The sequence below is a fragment of the Eleutherodactylus coqui genome, chromosome 2 (assembly GCF_035609145.1).
Source record: "Eleutherodactylus coqui strain aEleCoq1 chromosome 2, aEleCoq1.hap1, whole genome shotgun sequence".
Lineage (NCBI taxonomy): Eukaryota > Metazoa > Chordata > Amphibia > Anura > Eleutherodactylidae > Eleutherodactylus > Eleutherodactylus coqui.
This window is the reverse complement of record NC_089838.1, coordinates 288,915,099-288,940,601: the sequence shown is the minus strand read 5'-3', so window position 1 is coordinate 288,940,601 and position 25,503 is coordinate 288,915,099. Positions and strand designations below refer to the sequence as shown.

The window sequence follows — 25,503 nt, the reverse complement described above, 5'->3', positions numbered from 1 at the left end:
CTCTGGAAACAGTACTAGGTTCTCTCACATGGGGGCCTGAAACTGGTTCCTGAGCAGGAGAAAGAGGTACAGCTAGAAATGACTCTACCCACAAAGAACAGAGAAGTAGAGAAAGAGGTAGGGAAGTGAAAGGCTAGGTAAAAATATACAGCTAATTTATACATTAGAGAACCTCGTTATTGGGAGTGAAAAGAAAGAACAGAGACAAAACATTCAGAAGGAAAGTAGAGGAGCAAGAGACACCGATTACAAACTAAAATGTTTTTACACAAATGCACAGAGAATGGAAAACAATCAAGGAAAGTTGGACCTCCTAACACAGGAAGAGAAATATGATGTCATAGGCATCACAGAAACATGGTGGAATGATACACATGATTAGAATAGAAGGCTTGAAGGATAGAACTTATTTAAAAGAAACAAACCTAAAAAAGGGGAGGAGGTATTGTGTTGTATGTTAGGAAATAAATTCATCTCCACAGAAATTCAAGCTTCAGAGCATGGGAGTTCTGTAGAAACTGTTTGGGTAAGAATACAAGGAGAGAACAACAGAAAGGACACCATTGTAGACATTTACTATAGGCTGCCTGGACAAGCAGAAGATATTGATGAACTCTTTCTACATCAGATGACCAAGCTCTCAAAAAAGCATGACATAGTCATTATAGGAGATTTTAACTATCCAGACATTTGTTGGGAATCTCTCTCAGGTAAAAGTAATGGATCCAATAAATTCTTATCCGCTCTTGCTGACAACTTTATTTTCCAAAAGGTAGAAGAGAAAACAAGGGGATCTGCTATCTTGGACCTAATTCTTACCAACAGGCAGGGAATGGTTGAGGAAGTATGGGACCTTAAGAGGCAGTGATCATGCTATACTTGAATTTTGGATAAAAAGGGGAGGAAGACCTGAGATAACTCAGACCTCAAGGTTGGATTTCAGAAAACTAGATTTTAATGAACTCAGAAAGAGGGTAAGAAGAATCCAATGGTTGGATGTTCTAAATGACAGAAATGTACGAGGTTTGGAAATATTGTGAAATGGGATTCTCAAAGCTCAATTGTTAACAATCCCTAAAAGAAGGAAGAATGGGAAGCATTTAAAGAGACCAGGATGGATGAACACAGTGGGCGGCGACTAACAGAATAGTATTTAACAAGGAGAAATGCAAAGTCCTACATCTGGGCTAGAAAAATGAAAAAAAGCACATACAGAATGGGAGGAATTAGGCTAAGCAGCAGCACATGTAAAAAAAAGACTTGGGTATACTAATAGATCATAAACTGAACATGAGTCAACAATGTGATGCAGCAGCCAAAAAGGCAAACACAATTCTGGGATTTATTAAGAGAAGCATGGAGTCTAGATCACGTGAGGTCATTATCCCCCTCTACTCTTCTTCAGTCAGACCTCATCTGGAATACTATGTCCAGTTCTGGGCACCCCACAAAGACATAGACAAACTGGAGCAAGTTCAGAGAAGAGTTACCAAAATGTTGAGCGGTCTGAAATCATGTCCTATGAGGAACGGTTAAAGGATCTGGGAAGATTTATCTTGCAAAAAAGAAGGCTGAGAGGAGACTTAATAGCGGTCTACAACTATCTGATGGGCTGCCACAGTGCAGAGGGATTAGCCCTATTCTCATCTGCACAATGAAAGACTACAAGCAATGGAATGAAACTAAAAGGGAGGAGACACAAATTAGATATTAGAAAAACCTTTCTGACAGTGAGGTCGATCAATGTGTGGAACAGGTTACCACGGGAGGTGGTGAGTTCTCCTTCAGTGGAAGTCTTCAAACAAAGGCTGGACAAATATCTGTCTGGGATGATTTAGTGAATCCTGCGCTGAGCAGGGGGTTGGACCTGATGACCCTGGAGGTCCCTTCCAACTCTACCAATCTATGAATTTCCCTAGCCTAGAATATGTGCAGTGGAGAGTGTCACGAATCATACGAGTGGGGTGAATGGAATGTGTACACACACACACTGTGTGTGTCTGGACTTCTGCTGAGACGGTCGAATCCAGGTTAAGAACCACTTATCTTTATGAACCTGTGGACTGTAGATGTTCTTTAACTTCTATAGGATACTGTTGTGAGCATGCTCTGTGACCTGTGCAGAGCTCATTGCGCAGGGAGGTGAGCTGTGAACATCACCTAATCTGAATGGTGGATTCTGTGTTATCTGTTTGGAACTATTACTTTTCATAATAAGACTGCTGCAAAGTGATCTCTACAAAACAAGAATTGTCAGACTATTATTGTCCTAAAGGTTCGTTCACGCAAGCATAAGCGCATTTCAGTTACAAAAATACGCAGCGTATTTGCGCGACTGAAAAGTGCATTCACCCGCATTTTTTAGCCGCTCCAGTGTATTTTGGTAAGCGCAAATACTTCCCGTATTTGCGCACACAAATGGACATGCAGCGAATCCACAGGTTTTCTGCGTGCATTTACGCACATGCATTAATTTCAGTGGGCTTATTTAGCTTTTTTAGCTTATTTGAAATCAATGAGTTCCATTCTGCAGGCCGTCTATGAATTTTACGGACATTTGGCAATCCTAAATGTGGTTTGTTAAAAGACCATTCACTTACATTGTACTGTATATTGCTACAAAACTTTGTTGCAGATTCCGCTGCTGAAATTCTGCAGCAATTCCGTGATGTGTTACACAAATGTCTTTGTGCACACAAAATTTGCTTGCATAATACCCAATGAATTTCATTTCCGTTAAAAAATATGTAGCATGCTCCATTTTCCTGCATGTTTGCACAGGAAAAGAGCATGTATATAACTAATTACACTAATTGCTCATTCCTCTGAATGGCAGCATGTTTGCTTGTTTTTTTACGTGTGCAAATACGCTCTATTTGCGCACCGAAAAAGTACAGTAAAACACACATGTGCGCACAAATATGCAACATCCATTGCGCACATGCGTGCATATTTACGCTTGTGTGACACCGGCCTAACTGCCCGTATTTCAGACGTAACACCTTTCAGTTGTTTCTTGAACCCAGTACAACATTCAGATAAACACAAAATAAGTCAAAAGGTTTTTCTAAACCAGAGATTGATGCGGTCAGGTGGGACCTTTTACACCTACAAATTATTTCTGTAAAATTCTGTAATAATTGCTTTCAGTGAGAGAAACCAAGTGAAAGCAAAAACACACTGCTGTATTCGCAAAAACACTCACCACAACGGAGCGCATGAACAAGTTTTTTTTTCTTCTCCAACTTTTCAAACCCCGCGCTAGTGTGTGCGAGTTTGAAAAAGACAGTGATAAGATAGGTCTTGCCCTTACTTTCCCGTGCTTAGTTAATACTATGTACGAGAAAGACAGGGCAAGTCCCATCTTTTCTCACTCATACTAATGACGGGCGAGAGTACTGCTAATGAAACCATTGAAATCAGTGGCTTTGTCTGGTACCATTATGCAGCTGTAATTACCATGGCCGCATAAACGGACAAAATCACGCCCGTGTGAAGAAGCCTTGATCTTGTAGATGTGATACTTTTGAATGACTAACATGGTAAAAGGTATAATATCTATGAGATCACTTTGTTTCTTTTACTGAGGGCTTATTCAGACAAGCGTATGTTATCGGGTTTTCACGCCCGGCCGATGTATGCTGTCCCTCTCTGCAAGTGAAGGAGTCGGCCCTGGCTAGGAGCAGTGCACTAAGCTCCGTCCCTCTCCCTGCCCCTCGCCACTGTTTGCTATGGGATGGGGCGGGCGGGCAGAATTTGGCTCCATCCCCGCCTTGCCTATTGCAAGCAGTAGTGAGGGGCGGGAGCTCAGTGCACTAGCTCCCGGCCAGGCCCGCCTCCTCCCCTTGCAGAAAGAAACAGCATATATATATAGGGAGGAGACAAATTAGATATTAGAAAAAACTTTCTGACACTGAGGGTAATCAATGAATGGAACAGGTTACCACAGGAGGTGGTGAGTTCTCCTTCAATGGAAGTGTCCAAACAAAGGCTGGACAAATATCTGTCTGGGATGATTTAGTGAATCCTGCACTGAGCAGGGGGTTGGGGCAGATGACCCTGGAGGTCCCTTCCAACTCAACCATTCTTTGATTCTATATCGGCCGAGCATGAAAACCCGACCAAAATACGCTTGTCTGAATAAGCCCTCAGAGCGATCAAATTTCGCTCTACTTACTAACACGGTACTACACTTTTTTCTTTTGACTATTTCTGTCATAATCACGGCTGCATAACGGGACAAAACTAAGCCGTTGATTTCAATGGTTTCGTTTTCACTACCTCTTTTCTTGGACAAGAATATGTCGCCTGAGAAAAGATAAAACTTGCCTTATCTTTCCCGCATGTATTTTATACGGAGTTTGAACCGCCTGGAGAAGGGGGGAAAATCGTTCCTGTGCAACTACGTTACATAGCAGCGAGCATAGTTGCATATAAGCCCATGTGTTTTTGCCCTAAAATGTATCTAAAGATTCAGAAAATTCTCCACCAAATCTGAATAAGTTATAGAGCAGAAATCCACAGCAGCAATTAAGCCTGGCATCGCAAGCGCATTAACATGTGCATTTTTACCATTTATTTGCGCAGTGGGCATTCCGTATTTACACGCATGTGCATGTTTTGCTGTACATATTACATGTGCAGAAAAGGCACACAACCATACTCCCATTCATTAAAATGGGCAATTAGTGTAATTAGTTCAGTGTGTTCTTTCCCTGTGCAAATGTGCAGGAAAATAGAGCATGCTGGGTATATTTTCAGATATTTTAGGTGAACAAAATGTGCCCACAAAATACGTGAACAAACCTATTTAAATCAATGCGTTCTATTCACTGCGTATTGCATGTGCAAACTTTTTGTGCATAGTGCACTGCACAAATACATTCCTATGAATCTGGCCTAAGGGCTCCTTCACACTGGCGTGCCTGATATCTGGCCATGAATCATCACGCTCACAATCCATGTAAAACCCCTGGATGTGAGACGTTCTCAATTGAAAACCGCCTTGCATCACTGCGGGGCTGAAAGAATTCCCCTGTGAATCTGTCACAGCCGCTGCAGGGGATCGCGATGTTCTCCCATTCTTTTCAATGGGGCCGATGCTGCTGCTGCCGGTGCCATTGAACACAGTATCACAAAAAGAAAGGACATGCTGTGATTTTAATTTTTTTAATCTTTTTCAAGCAGCATCGCAGGAGTTAAAACATCGCAAATGAGAATGAAACCATTGAAAATCATTAGTTTCATAATCATGCATTTTCACCCACTCTTGCGTCGAATGATTTTCTCGCCAACCTAACTGCTCTGTTTTTAGGTGCATCTTGCAGAAATGTTCTGTATGTGTGTAAGGTCCCTCAGAAAGGTCTGTGCTGTAAATTATCACCTTTTTTCAAATCTGCCTCCCCAGGTGTGTTTAGCCAACCACTGCAGGGGGCGCCTCACCAGTGATACCAGCCTCAGAGGCTGAGAAGCACAGATCTATAGAAGAGCAGTAATATTCCCCAATATTTGTGTAGAGGGAAGAGGTGGCTATGATAACAAATTTCTGATGTGGAACCGGCCATAATTCCCCCAACCCCCTACCCCCCAAATTTGCATGTATTACATTTTCCTGCTGATTTTTTAAAATTCGTTTTATTTATTGATAATATGCAGTTTGCGAAATACACATTAAGGTAAGCTTTGCCTTGCACATGGTGAAATAAAACAGAAATAGTTACATACATTGGATTAACCTCAACTTGTTGCTGTGTCTCTCAAACTGTTTGTTCGTATATTGTAACATTAAACTTTTAACTTTATAAAAGAAAAGAAAAAGGGAACAATAACATAACATCAGGCTCTGCTCCTCCTTTTCCCTTTTGGAGTTAGGGGATTCGGGGTTGTGGATCTTCCAGGCGCTTGTCAATGGGGAGGGGGGGTGGGGGTATTAAGGAGTGGAGAAAAAAAAAAGGGGGGGGGGGGAGGGGATTAGCGTGGGATAAGTTAATGTTTTAATCGATGGTCAGGGTACAGTGAGATTCTAGCCAGGCTCCCCATACTTTTTGGAATTTGGTCGGGCATCCTCTTTTTTGGTATATAATTTTTTCATATGAGGTTACTGTATTTATGACCCATTGTTGGAAGTTAGGTCCGAATCCAAAGCGGATCAAGCACGCTTCCAGAAAAGCCCATTCCACCGAGTCAAAAGCTTTTGCCATGTCAAGTGATACCAGGGCCCAGGGCATGTTGTGTTGTGTGCCTAGTTGGATAGCTGTCTGGACTCTGCGGATATTTATAGTTGTGGATTTTCCTGGCATAAAGCCCGTCTGATCAGGGTGTATGATGGAGAGGATCACCTGATTCAGTCTGGTGGCCAGAATTTTGGTTAGGATCTTGTAATCTGCATTCACCAGTGATAGCGGTCGATAGGAGCCGCAGTCTGTAGGGTCTTTTTCGGGTTTTAGTATCACTACTATTGAGGCTTTGTAAAATGAGGTTGGAAGTGTTTTGTCTAGTTGCGCTTGGTTTAGTACTTCGAGGAGTTGCGGGCCTAGTTGTTCGAAGTATTTGCGATATGTCTCTATTGGGAGACCATCGGGGCCTGGTGATTTGTTAAGGGCCATTTCTTGAATTATTAGTTGGATCTCTTCCAGAGTGAAGGGCGCCTCTAGGAGATCGACCTGCTCTTCGGAGAGGGTTGGGAAATTTAGGTCGCTTAGGTAATTCAGGATGTCTGTCGTCGTGTTATGGGAGGAGGAAGTGTATAGGTTAGCCTAGAAATCTTTAAAGCTATTTGTAATGGATGGGGCGTCAGTGACCTCTATTCCATGTTGATTTTTGATCTTAAGGATCGTGTTCGTGTGGTTTTCTCGTTTTATGAGGTTGGCGAGTAGGTGGCTAGATTGGTTTCCTAGTTCAAAGTAGTGCTGTTTGGCGAAGAATAATTAGCGTTTAGCTTTGATGTGTATTTGTTGTTTATAAAGTCGGGATAAACTAAGCCAGGCTGCTTTATTGGAATCGGTGGGGGTTGATATGTATGTTTTCTCGGCTTCTAGTGTCTGATTTTCTATCTCTTTATCGGCTTGGGACGATGTTTTTTTAATGTGTGTAATGGCAGATTTGAGGAATCCTCTAATATAGGCCTTGAGGGTGTCCCATTTCAGGGCCGGGTGAGTGTTATCTTGGTGGGCCTCCAAAAATAGGGATGTTACGGCACTCTGCCCCCCGAGCGCCAGTTGGGGTGCCCTGATCTCCCGCACCCCCACTGTCCCTGCCTACTTGCCTCGGCCCTGGCTAACCCCAGGCGGACAACTGGACGGCGGTCCCTGCCCTGGCTAGGGACCTGGCGACTGACAAGCAGGAACCTACCTAATGGGGGGAACAGAGTGCCGACAGAGGAGGCAGATGAATCAGACCAACAAAACTGACAAGGCTGGAGATGGAACTCACAGGCAAACTGGCAGGGTGCTGGATAGCAACTAGTGCTGACTGGGCCAGACTAGATTAGAGGCAAACAGAACCAACTAAACAGACTGAGTAACAGGGGACCAGAGGGAGCTGACCGACAACTAGGGACTGACTGAGGAAACCGCAGACAGACTGGCTAGGTGCATGCAGAACCAATAACTGGCAATGAGCTCAGTTCACTGCCAGTCTTTTAACCACAAGGTTCCGCCCAGGGGCGGAGAGTGGGAGGAGGCAACTCCACCCACTGCTGTATAAGAAGCACAGAGGAGTGCGGGCGGCACCCTACGGGCGGGCACGCCCACGCCGCCGCCCACTGGCCAACCCAAGCTGCTGGGATGACCTCGACACAGGGCTCCAGGCTGCTGGAGCCGACGCCGGAGCGACGCTCGCCGACCGCGGGACCCCATGCCGCACTGTATGGTAACAAGGGAGATGTGGAATGGCATCTGGTCATCCGTTCCGATAAGTTTGAGCCAGAATGGGTGTAGCTTCCAGGTGGGCCTTATTTTAATTTGGGGAAATTTTAGGGTTAATAGAATGGGGCTGTGGTCTGAGATGCCTCTCGGGCAATGTATTATGTTTGTGAGGTAAATCGCCAATTCTATGGAGCTGAATATATAGTCAATTCTTGTCAGTGCTTTGTGACCCGGTGAGTGGCAGGTGTATTCTCGTTTTTCGGGGTGGTGGTGTCGCCAGAGGTCAACCCATCCGACGCTCTCAATTAGTTGTTTCAGGGGGGAGTTTGAAGTAGGGGTGGGGTTAGAGGGTGTGTGAAATTTGTCTTTCATAGGATCCATTGTCATATTGAAGTCACCTAGGCAGATTACCTCCGCCAATGGGTAGTGGTGTGCAAACGCAATAGCAGTTTGCAGGAGGTGGAGATTATTATGAGGTGGGTTATATATAGATAGGATGATGTATGGTTTGGAGTCTATTTCTCCGTATATGAATATAAACCTTCCTTCCGGGTCTCTGCGGGTGACGATTGGGTTCCAGCGCACCGATTTATGAATTAGGACGGAGATGCCCCTAGAGGAAGAGGTGTGAAAGGAGTGGGAGGCCCATTGGATCCATGGTTTTGCAAGGGTGTCGGCCTTTTCTCTGATGAGATGAGTCTCCTGCAGGCTAATGACGTGTGGACTCAGTTGTTTGATATATGAAAATACTATCCTGCGTTTGAGTGCTGTGCCGAGTCCTCGGACGTTCCAGCTAAGACATTTTAGAGACATCTTTGTTTGCATGGGTGTAGATTTTAGCTCCCGTGTCTGTGATTTTGGGGTCGGGGGGGGAGGGGAAGGGGGGGGTGTTGGTGGAAGTAAGGAGAGGGGTTGTGTGGGTGCCTGTTTGTGAAGGGTTCTGGTGGAGAGCAGAGCATAACAATTCAAATCAATAATCATTGACATCTTGCTAAACTTATACCGCAGATATCAAAAATTCAACAAAAATAGAAAAGTTGTGGAGAGGGGAGGAAGAGGAGGGAAGACAGGGGGAAAAAACAGGGAAATATTAGGGAAAAGGAAGATCGGAATGAAAAAACAATTTAGCTACACTCTGGTTAGAAGTAGCGGTTGTTGTGTTGTTGGGGGGGATTCTAGACGGCCTTTAGGATTTAAGATTGACCGCTGGGCTCCAGAAATAACTTTAAAGGTGTCCCGGTCATACTGCGCATCGTCTATGCATCAAGGGATGTTGAGGGTCCAGATCGCGACAAAGCTTAGAGTCTTTCTAGCGAGTGTGTGGGGGGGGGGGGGTTGGTCATCCCTTGGAAGTTTCGGCGTGCATCTCCAGCCACTCCATGGCCTCCGTAGGGGATTGGAGGAAGACCACCTTTCCCTGGGCCACTATTCGTAGACGTGCAGGGTATGCCATTGAGATTTTCCTGCAGATTTGTTACAGATTTCGCCACTTGTGTTGCTGGGTAAAATCTGCCGCATTACCACAACAGGATGAACATGCTGCGGATGTGAAACGTTGTGGCAAGCTCTGATTTTCATGCAAAATTATCCTATTACATATGGTGAGGTTTTTCCACTTGTACAGTGCTGTAAATTGCTACAGTTTGCAGTGCAGAATCTACACCACAAATCCAGAGCAAATACGCCCACGTCTGGAGCCGGTCGGAGCTACTGTGTAATCCAGAGACTTGATCTGAGTGAGGGCGTTGTGGTTTATTAGCTACAAATATTGTAATGTTGAGTTCACTAAGGCTGTGTGCACACAAACGGGTCAAATTCCTCATGCCGGAGCCCGCAGCGGGATCCTACCCTGCCTTTTGCTCTGCTGTACAGGAAGAATTTCCCATAACTATGCTATGAACGGCATTTGCTGCCGAATCCGCGTTTAGCATCCACACCACGGATCCGCAGCAAATGCAGTTTGTGTGCAGGTGGTCTTAGTAAGTGATTACAATGCATTTATTGATTCGTGATTTCCACATGGATTCTTCTTGCTCAGTAGTTGGATATCAGTTCGGGGCCATGCTGTGCCTGTATATAGTACTCAGTTATCTGTGAATTGCTCATCACTAGTAGAAGAGACTTTTTGTTTCCTTGCAGGGATGTAAATTGTGGACTTCTCTACTGTGTCGGTGGTGGAAATGCTCCTACCGTCAAAGGATCTATGATTGAATATAAAGATTGTAAGACCTTTGTATTTGATGGTGGAATGGTGGCTACAGGGACAAAGTGCAGTGCTACAAATGTAAGTACACACATACTTGTGTATCTGCACAATGTCAAATGTAACAATATATACTGTTATTACTAGGGTTATGCTGCTGTACACATCAATGAGTAGAAAACATTGAGGCTCATTAAAAGGCTATAAATACAACTGTTGTATTTTTCTCAATTGCAATTAAATAAAAGTAGTATTCTCATCTCTGCTCATAATGGCAGAGGCAGGAATATTCCTGTTTACGCTGTGGTCGGTAGTATAGAAACAGCCCATTAGGCTTTGCTACACTGTTTCTGTAACTCCCATAGAAGTGAATGGAACTTATGGATACAGAATAGTTTGCTGTGCATTGCTGTTTATGTAATTTCCATCTACTTCTATGGGAGTTACAGAAACCGTGTAGTGCAGCCCGCTCAGCCATTTCCTTAACTTTCAACCACCATCAGTAATTTCCACAATACCAGAAAATCAATGCTGCACAACAAAGACATGCACATATTCCTCTATAAGGCTAATTTCACATTAAGGCAAGCGTGATAACGGGCCATGAAAGTTGGTGCGATTGTCGTGCTCATGCACATACGATGTTCCCGCAGATGCAAGATGTTTAAGTGTCAAAAACGCCTCGCGTCACTCCAGTGAAAGCCGCGCCGGAGGATCGACAAGTATTTTTCATTGTTTTCAACGGGAAAACTTGGATTGCATCGCACTCCTGTGCACCTCGCATGCTGTGCAATATTTTCCCCGGCCCAACTGAAAACAATAGGCGAGGCGTTCCAAGGGAAGGCCCAAAGATAGGACATGCCACGATTTCTTCAAAACAATGGGGTTCATATTCATTCGTCTCGCAACACACAAATCATGCACTATTTTCTCAGCCACGTGAAAGCAGCCTTAAAGGGGTTGTCCCGTGAAAGAAAGTGGGGTTCAGCACTTCTGTATGGCCATATTAATGCACTTTGTAATATACATCGTGCATTAATTATGAGCCATACAGAAGTTATTCACTTACCTGCTCCGTTGCTAGCATCCCCGTCGCCATGGTGCCGTCTAATTTCAGCGTCTAATCGCTCGATTAGACACGCTTGCGCAGTCCGATCTACTCCCTGGTGAATGGGGCCGCTCGTGCCGGAGAGCTGGTCCTCGTAGCTCCGCCCTGTCACGTGTGCCGATTCCAGCCAATCAGGAGGCTGGAATCAGCAATGGACCGCACAGAGCCCACGGTGCACCATGGGAGAAGACCCGCGGTGCATCGTGGGTGAAGATCCCGGCGGCCATCTTGGTAAGGTAAGTAAGAAGTCGCCGCAGCGCGGGCATTCGAATAAGTACTAAACCTTTTTTTTTTTTAACCCATCCCTTGGGTTTGTCTCGCTCCGAACAGGGGGGCCTATTGAATTTTAAAAAAAACAGTTTCGGCGCGGGACAACCCCTTTAATGCAGAAGCGCCTTTTTCTGTTTTCTGTTTAATAGAAAACCAAAAAAGAGGCTGGTGGCTCCCAACTGGGGAACCATAACAAACAAACCTCACCTACAGTGTGACTATTAAAACAAGCAATTGATATCTCTGTTATAAGCTCTCCACTATCCACAAATTAGCTAGATGCACTTAGTACAGTATTAGAGCAATCAACCCAATGGCCCCACACCTTAGCAAATTTGTCAGGACAACCGCAAGCCATATATGTCAGTTTGTGCATGGTGTAGGCAGTTAAAGGGTGAAGTTGTGGATGGAATATATCTCCCTCCCAGGCTCTTAGTCTGGACAGGGTGGCGGTCCAGTCCACAACTTCACCCTGGTTCTTAGGAAGCTCAGCTGTAGGCACTGACCCCGTTACTTGGACATAAAAGGCTGCAGCTCCCAAGGAGTCAGTGTCTGACAGCCTGAGGAGGAAACCCTCTGAGCACCCTGCGTGGTGCAGCATTTCATCTGTTATATCGCATGGACTTTTGTGTTGCTGTTTTGTTGCCTGGAAGCATACGTTAAAATAAAGACTGAAGTAAGTTTTTATGCACTTTTGAGTCCAGTGTGTCGTTGCCGCCCCCACCCCCTGGGGGACACTGTTACAATGGGTACAGCATTGTTAATTGTATGTATCCAGGCAGCTCTGGTAGATTTCTTGGGATGCTTCGAATGAAGCAGTACTACTTTTTTAGCATAAAATAACTGCTTACATAGAATACAGGTTGCTACGTTAACTGGAATGTCTCATACAAGGCCAAAAAGGTACATCTTAGGATGCTGGATTCGTTGCCCTCCACTCCATGAAATCAAGGGCATCACGCGAATAATTCTGCAGAAGATGAGCATGATCATACTGCAGTGCACCCATTAAGCATCTTGGAGAATCTGCACTATGGGACAAATCCATAGTTTGCCGTCAAGAGGGAGTGTAATAGATCTTATATATAAATTTAACTTGTATTAGTTTATGTCCAGCACTAATTAAAGGAGGAGTAGGGCTAGTCAGCAAATCTCTTTGATCATCCAAGTGCAGATCTGACATATCAAGCTCCTATTTCCAAAGGGCCCTCTCCCTCAACAGGGCAAAGCTTTGTCTCAAATATCTATTAAAGCTAGAGAATGATCTCAGAAGATTAGCCACCTGAGCCAGTTCCTTAAACAAAGTCAAGATGAGGGGGCATGGCCAAACCACTGAACAGGGCCCTAATGGCATGACAAAGTTGAAAATATCTAAGAAATTAACTACTAGGCAAGTTAAATCATAATTGTAGTTGTGAAAGGGTACAGAAGTTTCCTCCTCAGGTTTTAGTAAAACTATTGTTTTGGTAAATGGACAGGAAACGAAGCCTTATTGTTTGGCATAGCTACCACTGCTTCTGGGAATTCTTCTAGTGCTATTGGTGAATGCAAGTTGCTCAACAGGGAGACGAGGCGACGAAATGTCAAATAGTGACGGATATGATCTGTATGGTTTTGAATCCTGGAAGAATACAGGTAGAATTTCCCCAATAACAACTGTACTAGTGCTAATTTTCCCTGTGGTATCTCACAACCCTGTAATATTCATAAAGCCCATCTGAGCTCTGACGAAAGTAGCCAGCATGTGTCCTGTTCCCTCCCCCTCCTCAAAGAAATGTTGCTACATAAACTCCTTTTATTAGCAGACGTTTCCAAATCCTATTGTGTTAGAACCTCTTGGGCTTTCCTCCAGCTATATAACACCTCAGAGGTGCCATTCTGTATGTAGGCATGTTCTGTACCCAATAACCTTATTTCCGGACCCAACTGTCGCCATGTGCGCTTATACTGCTAATGCTTTGAATTATAATACCTGTGGGATAAGCATTCACGGCGTCCATTCAGCACATCTATTAGTAGAGCTATGATTTATTATAGCAAATTCCTTCACTGACCCACGAATATTTCCAGTAGTAAGTACATTTAATCAAAAGGCATTTAATTTCCAAGCTACACTATTATATAGCCAGACATTACCCACTGCAAGACCGATGTGGGATAAGGGGTGGTACGTGCTCGAGTGACAAGAGTAATGTCAGACCCCAGCATTTCTAATACGCCATACATCGATATATAGCAACTCCTGTCGAAGAGTAAGAGACCTCCACTTTCTCAGGATGACCTCGATGTGCACAGTATTTTGCCATAGAGAAATGACACCAAGACCCAGTGGCATATGATAGTTTGGAGATTTCTGCATTAACTTTCTCTGCTTCTAGGTTGTCTCATTTGGTCCAGCCGTCTAGTTGCTTCCTTTGTGTTCTCACCATGGCACGCATTGCCATAATACGTAGCTTAGCAGGATATAGCATTGAGTAAGGGAGATGTAAATTTTGCAACTTGGTGGGGCACTAGGCGAAGGGGGATGCATCACTACATGGTGCACATGCTGCACTGCATGTATAATGGAGTAAGTGAGTCTGTACCAAAGATTTAGTAGCTGGGTTTCAAAGTAAGCCGAAGCGTAAGAGACCTCCACTTTCTCGGAGACCACTATGTGCACAGTATTTTACCTAGAGCTATTTTATAAGTCATCCACTTTGTTAAGCAGACTTGCTCTCTCTGAAAAGGTACTAGTTGATCTTCCACCTCTTACTCTCCCCTCCATGGCTGTAGTGCGCTCTTGAGATTTTTTTGTAAATCATACCTAATAAAGCCCATGTCTTCCTTCAAAGAACCCACTTGCATGTATAAAGTGGATAGACTGTATTCCATTTATTGCCATACGTATGTCTTACAGTGTAGGCTCAGCTTGTGACACTTCTGGTGCCTTAGTGTTAGCGGACATGTTAGCTCGGACTGCATCTTCATGTGGCCCTACCTGCTGCCATAGGCTGTTTGTCCTCCCGATCAGCCTCACAGCTACTGTTAGAAGGATTACTCACTTATGCTGGGGAACTACATGCTGGTAGCAGGTACCTCTGCCAACTTTGCCGGTTTTGTGACAGTGTGCCCACTGCAGTCAGCCCTGCCACGGCTCCCGGTGCACCAGTGCCATCTTGGATCTGCTACCCTCACTGCATATAAGTTGGTCTTTGCTGTGGGTCATGGTGACCGCAGGCAGTTCTGACAGCTCTGCGGACCTCGTTAGTGTATGTACACATGCTTTTTAGAAAGCTAGGACTCTATGATCAGGATGGTGAGTCAGAGGATTAGCAGGAGCTCACATCCCCGGCCAGGCTCTGCCACTTTAGTTCAGCAGTTTAGCAATAAAGGTGCCCTGGAGGAGGCACTCTAAGTGAAATGTGATGTGCACACGCAAAACAAAAGACGAGAAGGAATCCGACCTATAGCATTACTTGAGTTCCTCTTAACTCCCTCAGTTCTATCAGTCTGATGTTGCATCTGCATGACCAATTTTGCAAGTTGTCGAGTTTCTGTTGTGCAGAAGAAGATCCTGCAGCTGAGCGGTAGGTGGTGTGGCTACATCTTCCAAATCAGAAACTCAGGTCTCCACCACAGTAGTGCATTCTCATTGATTTTGTATGTCTGCTTGTAGCAAGCTAAAATCTGACTGTAAAGCATCTATCTTTTTCGTGAGCGCAGACCAACACTCCGTTATGGCGTTTATAATGTCCATAATAGTTGGACCAGTCGTTGGAAACACAGCTGGAGCAGCAGTTCCAGAAAGAGACCCCTGAGACTTGGTAGAAACACCAGGCCCAGGATCTGCTATAGTTCTGGGACACCCAGATTGCTTTCATTTATTGGTAAGATTGGTCTGCTTGGTGGGGGTCATGCAAACTGAAGCGGCACACAGAAAACAGGAAGAAGCGTGATCTGGAGCAGAAGTTATGTCAGGCTGGAGCTATTATTGTATCACAGGGGAGTCCTCTGATAAAGAGCTAAGCTTTCACCATATCAGAAAACACATCGGATGGTGGTGAGCTGCAGAGACTATAGTGACCACCTGGTGGCAGCAGTAGTCCATTATCTGGGTGCAGCACTAGAAATAATCTCTTATAGCAGGGAATGCTGTTTAACAATGAACCATTAGTTGACAGACATGGCTTAGTAATTGTAAAGATCTGGTGAATACTGCCACAATACGGTTATGGTCGAGAAAACAGTGTGAGCTGTAGAGTTACTGACTTCTTATCAAACTGCACTGTAAATAAATGAGGATCAATGGAAGTGAGCACGGTCCTCCTATAGTCCACAGACTTTCTTTAAAGGGGTTGTCTCACTTTAAGAAAAAATGTAAAACATCTGTCCATGACCTAAAACCACAAAATAAGCAATACTTGCTTACCAGGGAGAAAGGAGAAGTAATACATCTGCTCCCACAGCTCTCCCAGTCTGTGTTTAGAGTGCAATTTAGTTGACCGCTGCAGCTCCACATCCCTGAACTCCTGGCATCATGGCACCCAGAATGTGAGCACTAATGCCAGAGGTACAGCGGTGTCGCGTGTATTATAGACACGTTTTAGGCTTTTTTTCTATTTTTTTCTTCACTATTATTAAGCCATATCTCTTGATAAAGCCAGGGAGAAGCAGCGCTATGGAGAAATCAAACAAGGCATATGGTTAATCAGTGTTGTAGTTGACTTCCTAGAGGCAGATACATATAGGAGATCTAGGACACCTGTACTTCAGCAATGACAGAGTTATATAGAATGATATAATGCACTTGGTCATATATAGAGAAGAGCTCTGAGGTTCAACCTTTTTTCAGTGTCATTACAAATGTACATCATACATGAAGGATTTCTGCGGTAGGTGAGGTCACGATACCAACCTGGACAGCTTTTGATAGTAATTCCCCCATGTCCCACCTACATGAAGCCTCTTATAGGGGAAAATATTATTTCTAGCCACCGCTGAATGTTCACTTATTTGGGGGCCTTGTGTGGTGCAGAGTGTTAAGGCAGCAGTATGCAGTCTTAAGCTCTCACTCACGACCTGAAGGTTGCAAGTTCAATCCCATATGCTTCAGATAGCCAGCTCAAGGTTGTGAATTCCATCCTTCTGAGGTCGGTAAAATGAATACCCAGCTTAATAAAAAAAAATTACCTGGAAGCACTCAGAATAAGTTGGTGCTATACAAATAACAAGTCCCCTATTTGCTGTAGAACGTTATCCTAATGTAAGTCCTGCAGTAAATAATACAACAGAAGAGTGAGGTTAATATCAATATCTAATTGTGAATTACTGTTTTTTTTTTCAGGTCTGTATGAATGGGAAATGTTCCAGCATAGAAGAATCCTACATGACAGCAAATTGTCAAGCCAAATGCTCAGGACATGCGGTGAGACTAAATGTGCTCCCCAGATCTCCGATGTACTACCGTCATACACATTTGACACTGAAATATTCTCTCCTATTGTCTTGTGGCTGATACGGCTTCTCTTTCCTGCAGGTTTGTGATCATGATCTGGAGTGCCGTTGTGAAAAGGGCTGGATACCCCCTGACTGTACAGTCCTCATGGATGAAACTCCACATGGTAAGATGGAAGAGAGCATTGATGGGTCGCTGTACTGTACAGCAAATGTGGCTTCTCGTTTTTTTTAGAGCATCATTTAGATGCCAGCATGTAATTTGCTTGTGTTTTATTAGCCCCTTGAGAAAATTGCCATTTTTTGTTTTTGTTTTCCCTTTCTTGCTGTCAAAAAATCCTAACGTTTTTATTTTTCCTTTGACACAGCTGTATGAGGGCCTGTTTTTTGCCGGATGAATTGTATTTCTCAGTGGTATCATAGAAAGTGTTGAAAAACTTTTAAAAAAAATTAGTTTGAAATGGACAGAAAACTGCACAAATGCTATTTTTTGTGGGGACCTTGCTTTTAGGGCTCCCACTCACTGGCGATATTTTCTTTCTTGCGCTGCGAGAGCACAAGAAAAATCTCGCATCGCAGCGCAAGAAAGAGGCCGGTATAGAACCGGCATATCGCAAGTGGTTTCAATGAGACTAGCGACAGCAGCGCTAGCCCCATTGAAAGCATAGGGAGAATGCCGCGGACTTCTGCCACAGCTATTGCTTTCAATGGGATCGGCAGCTAAGATATAGCTATTCATGAATGAATAGCTAAGGGCTATGTGTGATTGGCTGAGCGCTCAGCCAATAGCTAAGCAGTAGCTACTATTGGCTGAGCCCTCAGCCAATCTGCACAGCCCTTTCAGGAGGCGGGGATTTTTAAATCCCCGACTGCTGAAAGAGCTTCATAGCAGTGCCGGGGAGCCAGAAGGAGGACGTGGCTGAGCGCAGGAGAGGCGAGTATGATTTTTTTTTTTTTTTTCACACTTTTGGCAGATTATCGGGGAAGGGCTTATATTTCAAGCCCTTCCCCGATAATCATTCCGCATGGCTTGGCAGAAAGCAGTGCTTTCAATGGGATCGGCAATGAAATAGAATGCCGGGGACTTCTGCCACAGCTGTGACAGCTGTAGCAGAGGATTCCTTCATCCCCGCGGTCCCAGCGGGGATGAAGGAAACTCCTGCCACAGCTGTGACAGCTGTGGCAGAAGTTCGCGGCATTCTCCATCTCTTTTCAATGGGGCTAGTGCTGCTGCCGCTGGCCCCATTGAAAGGACTGGCGATATGTCGGCGTGATGCCGATATCCCGACGTTATGCCGATTTTTTTTTTTTTTTTTTTTTTTTTTCTCGCACTGCGATGCGAGACTTTAACTTTAAAATCGCATCGCAGTGGAGAAAATATCGCCATTGGGTGGGAGCCCTTAGGCTGGGTTCGGTTCACACAGGGTGGATTTGATGCGGAAATTCTGGCCGGAATTTCGCCAGGCAAAAAAGGTGAGGTGCTTATCTAATAACTAATCGCATTGAGGGCTATAATCTAGCAAATTTTTATATAATGAAACAAAGAAGGATGAGCTTGATGGAACATTGTCTTTTTTTAACTATGTAAGTGATCTACTGATATGCATGAAAAACCGATCAGATAAAAATCAATAATGCTGAGGTGAAAGTATTATGAGGAAGACCTGCTCCACAGTTATGTCACTTGTGTGTTTACTTCATTTACAGATATACAGACGACCACCCCCCCAGCATTTTCTTCTCTACAGTTGACTTTGTGTTCGTGGTGGTGGACACTACTGTTACTGCTTTACTCCATGCTGATGTCAATTTGCGAGTAACGCTGGCAGATACTGTATCTGATGCACTAGAAACAGGTAAAAATTCTTACATGATAGAATGATTGTTAATCGAAAAGGAATATGTTTGTGTCATCAAATGTGAATCTTTCCATGCCTCGTCATTTTTAGGTCAAATGATCTGAGCAGAGTAATTTTATAAATTTTTTGATGTATCTTTATTAAAGATGAGCGAGCATACTCGCTATGGACAATTACTCGATCGAGCATTGTCCTTAGCGAGTATCTCCCCGCTTGGAAGAAAAGGTTCGGCTGCCGGCGCGGGTGACAGGTGAGTTGCGGCAGTGAGCTCTCCCCAGCTGCTCCCCGCCCGCCGCCGGCAGCCGAATCTTTTCTACCAAGCGGGCAGGTTCTCACTAAGGGCAATTGCTCTTAGCGAGTATGCTGGCTCATCTCTAATCTTTATAGATTATATAGCTTTCTTTAACTTGAAAGTCGCTGTGTGCTTATGGTAGCACACTTATGCGATTTACATAGCTAACATCTATTAAAATGTAATGAGCTGCAGAAATAGTGTAAAGGGCCAAGTGGACATTCAGCGTGTAAAGAAAAAACAGATATAGTGTGGCGAATGATCGTTTGGCACTTAATACAACTGTAGAGTCAAAAGTAATTCCTGTCTACCTGCAGCTGCTGCTACAAGAGCTTTTTGTATATTATACTAGCTTACCCGTCGCGTGTTGCTGCGAAGACAGACAGACATACATTCATTCGTTTTTATATATCTAGATAACAACCAATCACAGCGCAGCTTTCATGTTACCTCAGTGGTATAATATATAACAACCAATCGCAGCGCAGCTTTCATGTTACCTTAGCAGTATAAAATATAACAACCAATCACAGCGCAGCTTTCATGTTACCTGAGCAGTAAGAGAAATAACAACCAATCACAGCGCAACTTTTATTCTGCCTCAGCAATATAAAAAATAGCAACCAATCACAGCGCAGCATTCATTTTACCTCTGCGGTATTATATATAGCAACCAATCACAGCGCAGCTTTCATGTTACCTCAGTGGTATAATATATAACAACGAATCGCAGCGCAGCTTTCATGCAACCTCAGTAGTATAAGAAGTAGCCACCAATCACAGCACAGCTTTCATGTTACCTCAGCAGTCTCAGGAAGTGAGAGAATTAGATTCCGTATGTAAAATTTGGACGCTAATTGTTTTGTGCTTAGAATTGAATAATCGAGTTGGGATCCATTAGCTTTTCCTATTTATGACATAATCAATGCCTGTGCAAAATTTCAAGTTTCTATGACATTGGGAAGCGAGAAAATTAGATTCCGTACGTAAAATTTGGACGCTAATTCTTTGGCGCTTACAATTGAATAATCGAGTTGGGACCCATTAGCTTTTCCTATTTATGACATAATCAATGCTTGTGCCAAATTTCAAGTTTCTATGACATTGGGAACCGAGAAAATTAGATTCCTTACGTAAAATTTGGACGCTAATTCTTTGGCGCATAGAATTGAATAATCGAGTTGGGACCCATTAGCGTTTCCTATTTATGACATATTCAATGCCCGTGCCAAATTTCAAGTTTCTATGTGAGAAAATTACATTCCGTACGTAAAATTTGGACGCTAATTCTTTGGCGCTTAGAATTGAATAATCGAGTTGGGACCCATTAACGTTTCCTATTTATGACATAATCAATGCTCGTGCCAAATTTCATGTTTCTACAACATCGGGAAGTGAGAGAATTAGTGGCAATGATGGAAATCGAACTATCTACGTGGGGGGGTCGTAACTGTCGACGACGCTCGCACTCGCGCCATTTATCGTAGCATAAATGTACTATGCCTATAATCTTCCCAGGAACGTACTCAACAACTTCCCAAAGTTTCATGGCGATCGGATGAATGGTGTAGTTGCGCAAAGGACAAACAGACACGCACACAGACACACAGACATACATTCAATTTTATATATATACTAGCTTACCCGTCGTGCGTTGCTGCGAAGACAGACAGACATACATACATTCGTTTTTATATATCTAGATAACAACCAATCACAGCGCAGGGTTTTTATGTTACCTCAGTGGTATAATATATAACAACCAATCGCAGCGCAGCTTACATGTTACCTCAGCTTTATAATATATAACACCCAATCACAGCGCAGCTTTCATGTTACCTCAGCAGTATAAAATATAACAACCAATCACAGCGCAGCTTTCATGTTACCTCAGCAGTAAGAGAAATAACAACCAATCACAGCGCAACTTTTATTCTGCCTCAGCAATATAAAAAATAGCAACCAATCACAGCGCAGCATTCATTTTACCTCAGCGGTATAATATATAGCAACCAATCACAGCACAGCTTTCATGTTGCCTCAGCAGTATAAGAAATAGCAACCAATCACAGCACAGCTTTTATTTTACCTCAGCATTCTCAATATGCAGCAATTGTCTTGCGAAACGTTTGGCGGATGCATCATTTTGTAGTTGAACACTCATCTTTTCAGCATATGCCTAATTCTTCCTCTATACATACTGCTGACCCATAGGCCTGAAAAGTTCCAGTTTTATTGCATTGCTCTACAGAACAGAATCCAAAAACTTCTGTGGCTTATTTATATGGTTTCGAGCATTATTGGAGCCGACTTTTCTTGTGCTTTTAGGCCAATAGAGATGTACATTTTGGAGTTCGGGCATGAAGACCTTCAGCATTTAGTATGTCTGCCTGTGCAAATGCACACCTCAGTGCCTGCTACCACCCAATATTGCTGCAGGTCTTTTATAGCCACTCAAGGGTTTTTGACCACCTGCCTCATCAGCAGTCTGATGGTAGCCAGCGATAGTTTACTCTTGCTGCCAGGACCAGGTAGTATAGCCAGTGAAATATGCTTCCAACTGTATCTCTAGTAACATTCAGTGCTTTTGCTATTCTTTTACCTTTTTCCTTGTTTGTTTAAGGTCATCTCTTCTCTTAACTTTTTGGACCACTCTCTTGACTAAGGCCAGCTTCACACAGGCGAGAAATGGGGTCATACACATGAGCGATGTTTTGTGATGCTGGAAACAAATCGCTGCATGTTCTATCTTGAGCGTGCTCTCGCATTGCACCACCCATTGTTTTCAATGAGGCTGGCAGCAGCATCACACCACGTGCTAGGTGCATGCAATGCGAGATCTCCCACTGAAAACAATAAAAGAAACGCTGTGATCCTCTGCTGTGGCTGACAGCAGCAAGGCAAGATTCCTTCTTCCCAGAAGTGATGCCAAGCGGTTTTGACATAACGCCTCACATCCATGGGGATTTCACATGGATGGCAAGCGCGATATGGTGGCAGGATTCTGCTCGCCCCTGTGAAGTTAGCCTTAGTGACATTTGATCGCATGTTACAAAAATATAGCTGTCAACAAAGCCCTAGCCAATCCAGGTATTTGATGTGTTTTATCTCAAGCACACCTGATGCAACTAATGAAGCTCTTGATTAGTTACATCATGTATGCTTAAGACAGCGCCAGATTTGCAAATGTGTGCTCTTACGAGGCAGATAAATCTAATTTGCAGTGTGTGGAGGGAGGGGGGGGGGGGGGAATTTGGTCACAACTGTGTTTCCTTCCATACTGTACGAGCCATTGGTTATTTATGAATGTATTTAGTGAAGTTTGTTTTTCAATATTACACAACAGTCGTCCAGATACACGTGCTTCCTCTCACTGGTGATGTAATGAATAGCTCCAGTCTCCTTCATCATTTTGCCAGTGAACACTCACATGTTGAGTTTCTTATTGAAGTACATGGTTACTTCACTGTACATATCACATCTAACCTAAAGCTCCTGAGTCTCATTGCAGAACATACAAACCCAATTCCAAAAAATTGGGATGCTGTGTAAAATGTAAATAAATGTTAAGAAACGTATTCAGAAATGTCATATAACCAAATTCATTCACTATAGAACATATCAGAATGTAAAATTTTGACATTTTTTTAATTTCACAAAAAAATAACTCCTTTAGAAATTGATGGCAGCAACACAAAAGTTAGTACAGGGTTAACAAAAGCTTGAAAAATAAGTAGAAAATTGATCTTTCAGCTGTTTTTCATTACTGAGTCACATGACTATAAAAAGAGCATGTTAGAGAGGCCGAGTCTCTCAAAGCTAAGATGGTAAGAGGATCATCAATCTGTGAAAAGCCAATGGTATGGTCATCTTGAAAGGCACTGACAATGCTGAGCAGTATGTAGAGGTTTTAAAACAACATATGCTGCCATCCAAACAATGTCTCTTTCAGGGAAGGCCTTGCTTATTTCAGCAAGGTAATGCTAAACCTGCATCCATCACAACAGCATGGCTTTGCAGACAAAGAACTTTCACCAACAGAAAACATTTGGCGCATTATGAAATGAAAAATCTGGCAAAGTCCCAAGACTGTTGAGCAGGGAGAATCCTACATCAGACAAGAATGGGAAAAGATTCCTCTCCCAAACCTCCAGCAATTGGTCTGCTCAGTTCCCAGACATTTTATACCGATGTTGTAAATGGAGGTGATGCTACACAATGGTAGACATGGCCCTGTCTCAGCTTTGGTCAGATGTGTTGCTGCCATCAATTTCTAAATGAGTTAATTTTTTAAGATGAAATGGAAACAATGTCTCACTTTCACATTCTGATATGTTCTATTGTGAATAAAATATGGTTATCATGGCATTCTTTTTTTCTTCACATTTTACACAGCGTCCCAACATTATTTGGAATTGGAGTTGTAAATCAAGGACCCCTACTTGCCACATGTAATTTATAATACTGTTGTTCTCTTGTTGCAGAGACGCTTTAGGACTCCTATGTCTGCCGGCCCTGCAGTTACACCACTGACACCTGCTGTTGACTTTTGTCCATCACTTTTATGGTTTTGCTTAGATTTTAATAGTTGTTGATACAGTTTTGAAACGCAGTGTGGATTCTTTTTTTCTACATATGGCTGCAATTTTAAAAGCTCCATGGACTTGTAATATACAGTAAGTTGTCATGGATTTTCAGTGCAGAATAGCTGCAAGAAATGTGCATTGTCTGAACATGATATTGTGGCCAGAGACCTCCTACTTTTTTATTTCATTGCTAGTTAATATTGTAATTTCATGTTATGTTTTAGAATATGTTGGCTATTTTGAAATAAGTTATTATATTATTATTCACATTAATAAATATTAGTTTGATTAATTTCCTTTTTTTTTAACCCTTTCCCATCCACTGTCTGACGTCTAAAGACATTCTAATTGAAGGCTGCGCAGCTCCGATGTCGGAAGACGTCCGGCAGGGTATTCTTACTGTAAATTACTGGCCGCTCTGTCGTCGGGGGGCCTCTCCAGCATGTCCCATACCGCAGTACTGGCTCTAGCCAGCAGATGGCGCCATTGTATAATGGCAGAAGGAGAAAGCCCCCTAGGAAACCCTGAATCCAAAATTGGATTGCAAAGGGTTAATTCTTCCTGTCTCTCTATGTGATACTTGTCCATAGTGGAATATTATACAATACTATGATATTATTCTGCCAAAGTAACGGCTTTTATGCTTTGGATTTATGACTGTCTACATATCTCCTGAGGATGTTTCATCCTTTTGCTAATATTCTATGTAAGTCACATTACACAACTGCCAACATCTTATGTAACATCTACTTTCTGAGAGAAAACAAATACAAAATAGGAATTTAAATTTTCAGCCTTTTCAACATAATTTTTAACCAATTCACCATTTTCATCCTGTAAACATCTGATAGAACCGTTGACTTTTCTTTTCCTTTTGATATAACCCCAGAATCCTTTTTGATTGCTTTTGGCCTCTCTTTCAAGCTTAAATTCATTATTAGCTTTTATGACACTTGCTCTACAGTTTCTGCAGACTTCCTTATATTCTTCTTTAGATATGCCCCTCACTTTCCATTTTATAAACATATTTTTCTTCCTTTTTCCAAGTTCTGTGTTCATCCATCCTGGTCTCTTTAAATGCTTCCCATTTTTCCTTCTTTTAGGGATTGTTAATGATTCTACTTTGAGAATATAATTTCGCAATATTTCCGAACCTTCTTGAACATTGGATCCTTCCTACCCTCTTTCTAAGTTCATTAATAACTGCATTTATTAAATCCAACCTTGATTATTGAGTCTTATCAGGTCTGCCTTCCCTTGTCCAAAATTCAAGGATAGCACGATCACTGCCTTAAGTACTTCCCTGACCATTTCCTACCTGTTGGTAAGAATTGGGTCGAAGATAGCAGATGCACTTATTTTCTCTTCTACCTCTTGGAATATAAAGTTGTTGGCAAGAGCGGACAAAAATCTGTTGGACTCATTACGTTTGCATGAGAGAGATTCCCAACCATTATCTGGATAGTTTAAATCTCCCATGATCACTATGTCATACTATTTGAGAACTTGGCCATCTGATGTAAAAAGAGTTCATCGATATCTGCTGCTTCTCCAGGCGGCTTATAGTAAATGCCATAATGGTGTATGGTTCTCTCCTTGTTTTCTGAACCAATTTCTACAGAATTACTATTCTTTGAAGCGTGAATCTCTGTGAATATGAATGTTTTCCTAACATACAATGCAACATTTCCTCCACTTTTATTAGATCCATGTCGTGGCTTGTGGGTCGCGACAGCGTCATGGCATGGTGACCGCGACGCAGGGTCAGGGTTATGCAAGACAAGGGTTAATGCACGTTGTCCAGAGATTGCTTATTGCTATCAATGTATGCTGCATACTTGCATGCTGACTATTAGATATACCTGGGAGAGTATTGATTATAGG

The 25,503-nt window shown here is 43.0% G+C and overlaps 1 protein-coding gene across 1 annotated transcript in view; it reads left to right on the top strand.

Annotated features, from left to right (window-relative positions):
- Nucleotides 1-23,645, top strand: part of LOC136610190 (zinc metalloproteinase-disintegrin-like 4a) — a 76,282-nt gene extending 52,637 nt beyond the window's left edge. The window contains exons 16-20 of the mRNA XM_066589432.1: nt 10,005-10,149; nt 16,773-16,853; nt 16,965-17,049; nt 18,590-18,738; nt 23,518-23,645. Of these exons, the coding sequence (XP_066445529.1) occupies nt 10,005-10,149; nt 16,773-16,853; nt 16,965-17,049; nt 18,590-18,702 (424 nt within the window). The 3' untranslated portion in view covers nt 18,703-18,738; nt 23,518-23,645. The remainder of the gene's footprint in view (nt 1-10,004; nt 10,150-16,772; nt 16,854-16,964; nt 17,050-18,589; nt 18,739-23,517) is intronic.
- Nucleotides 23,646-25,503: the final 1,858 nt, after the last annotated feature.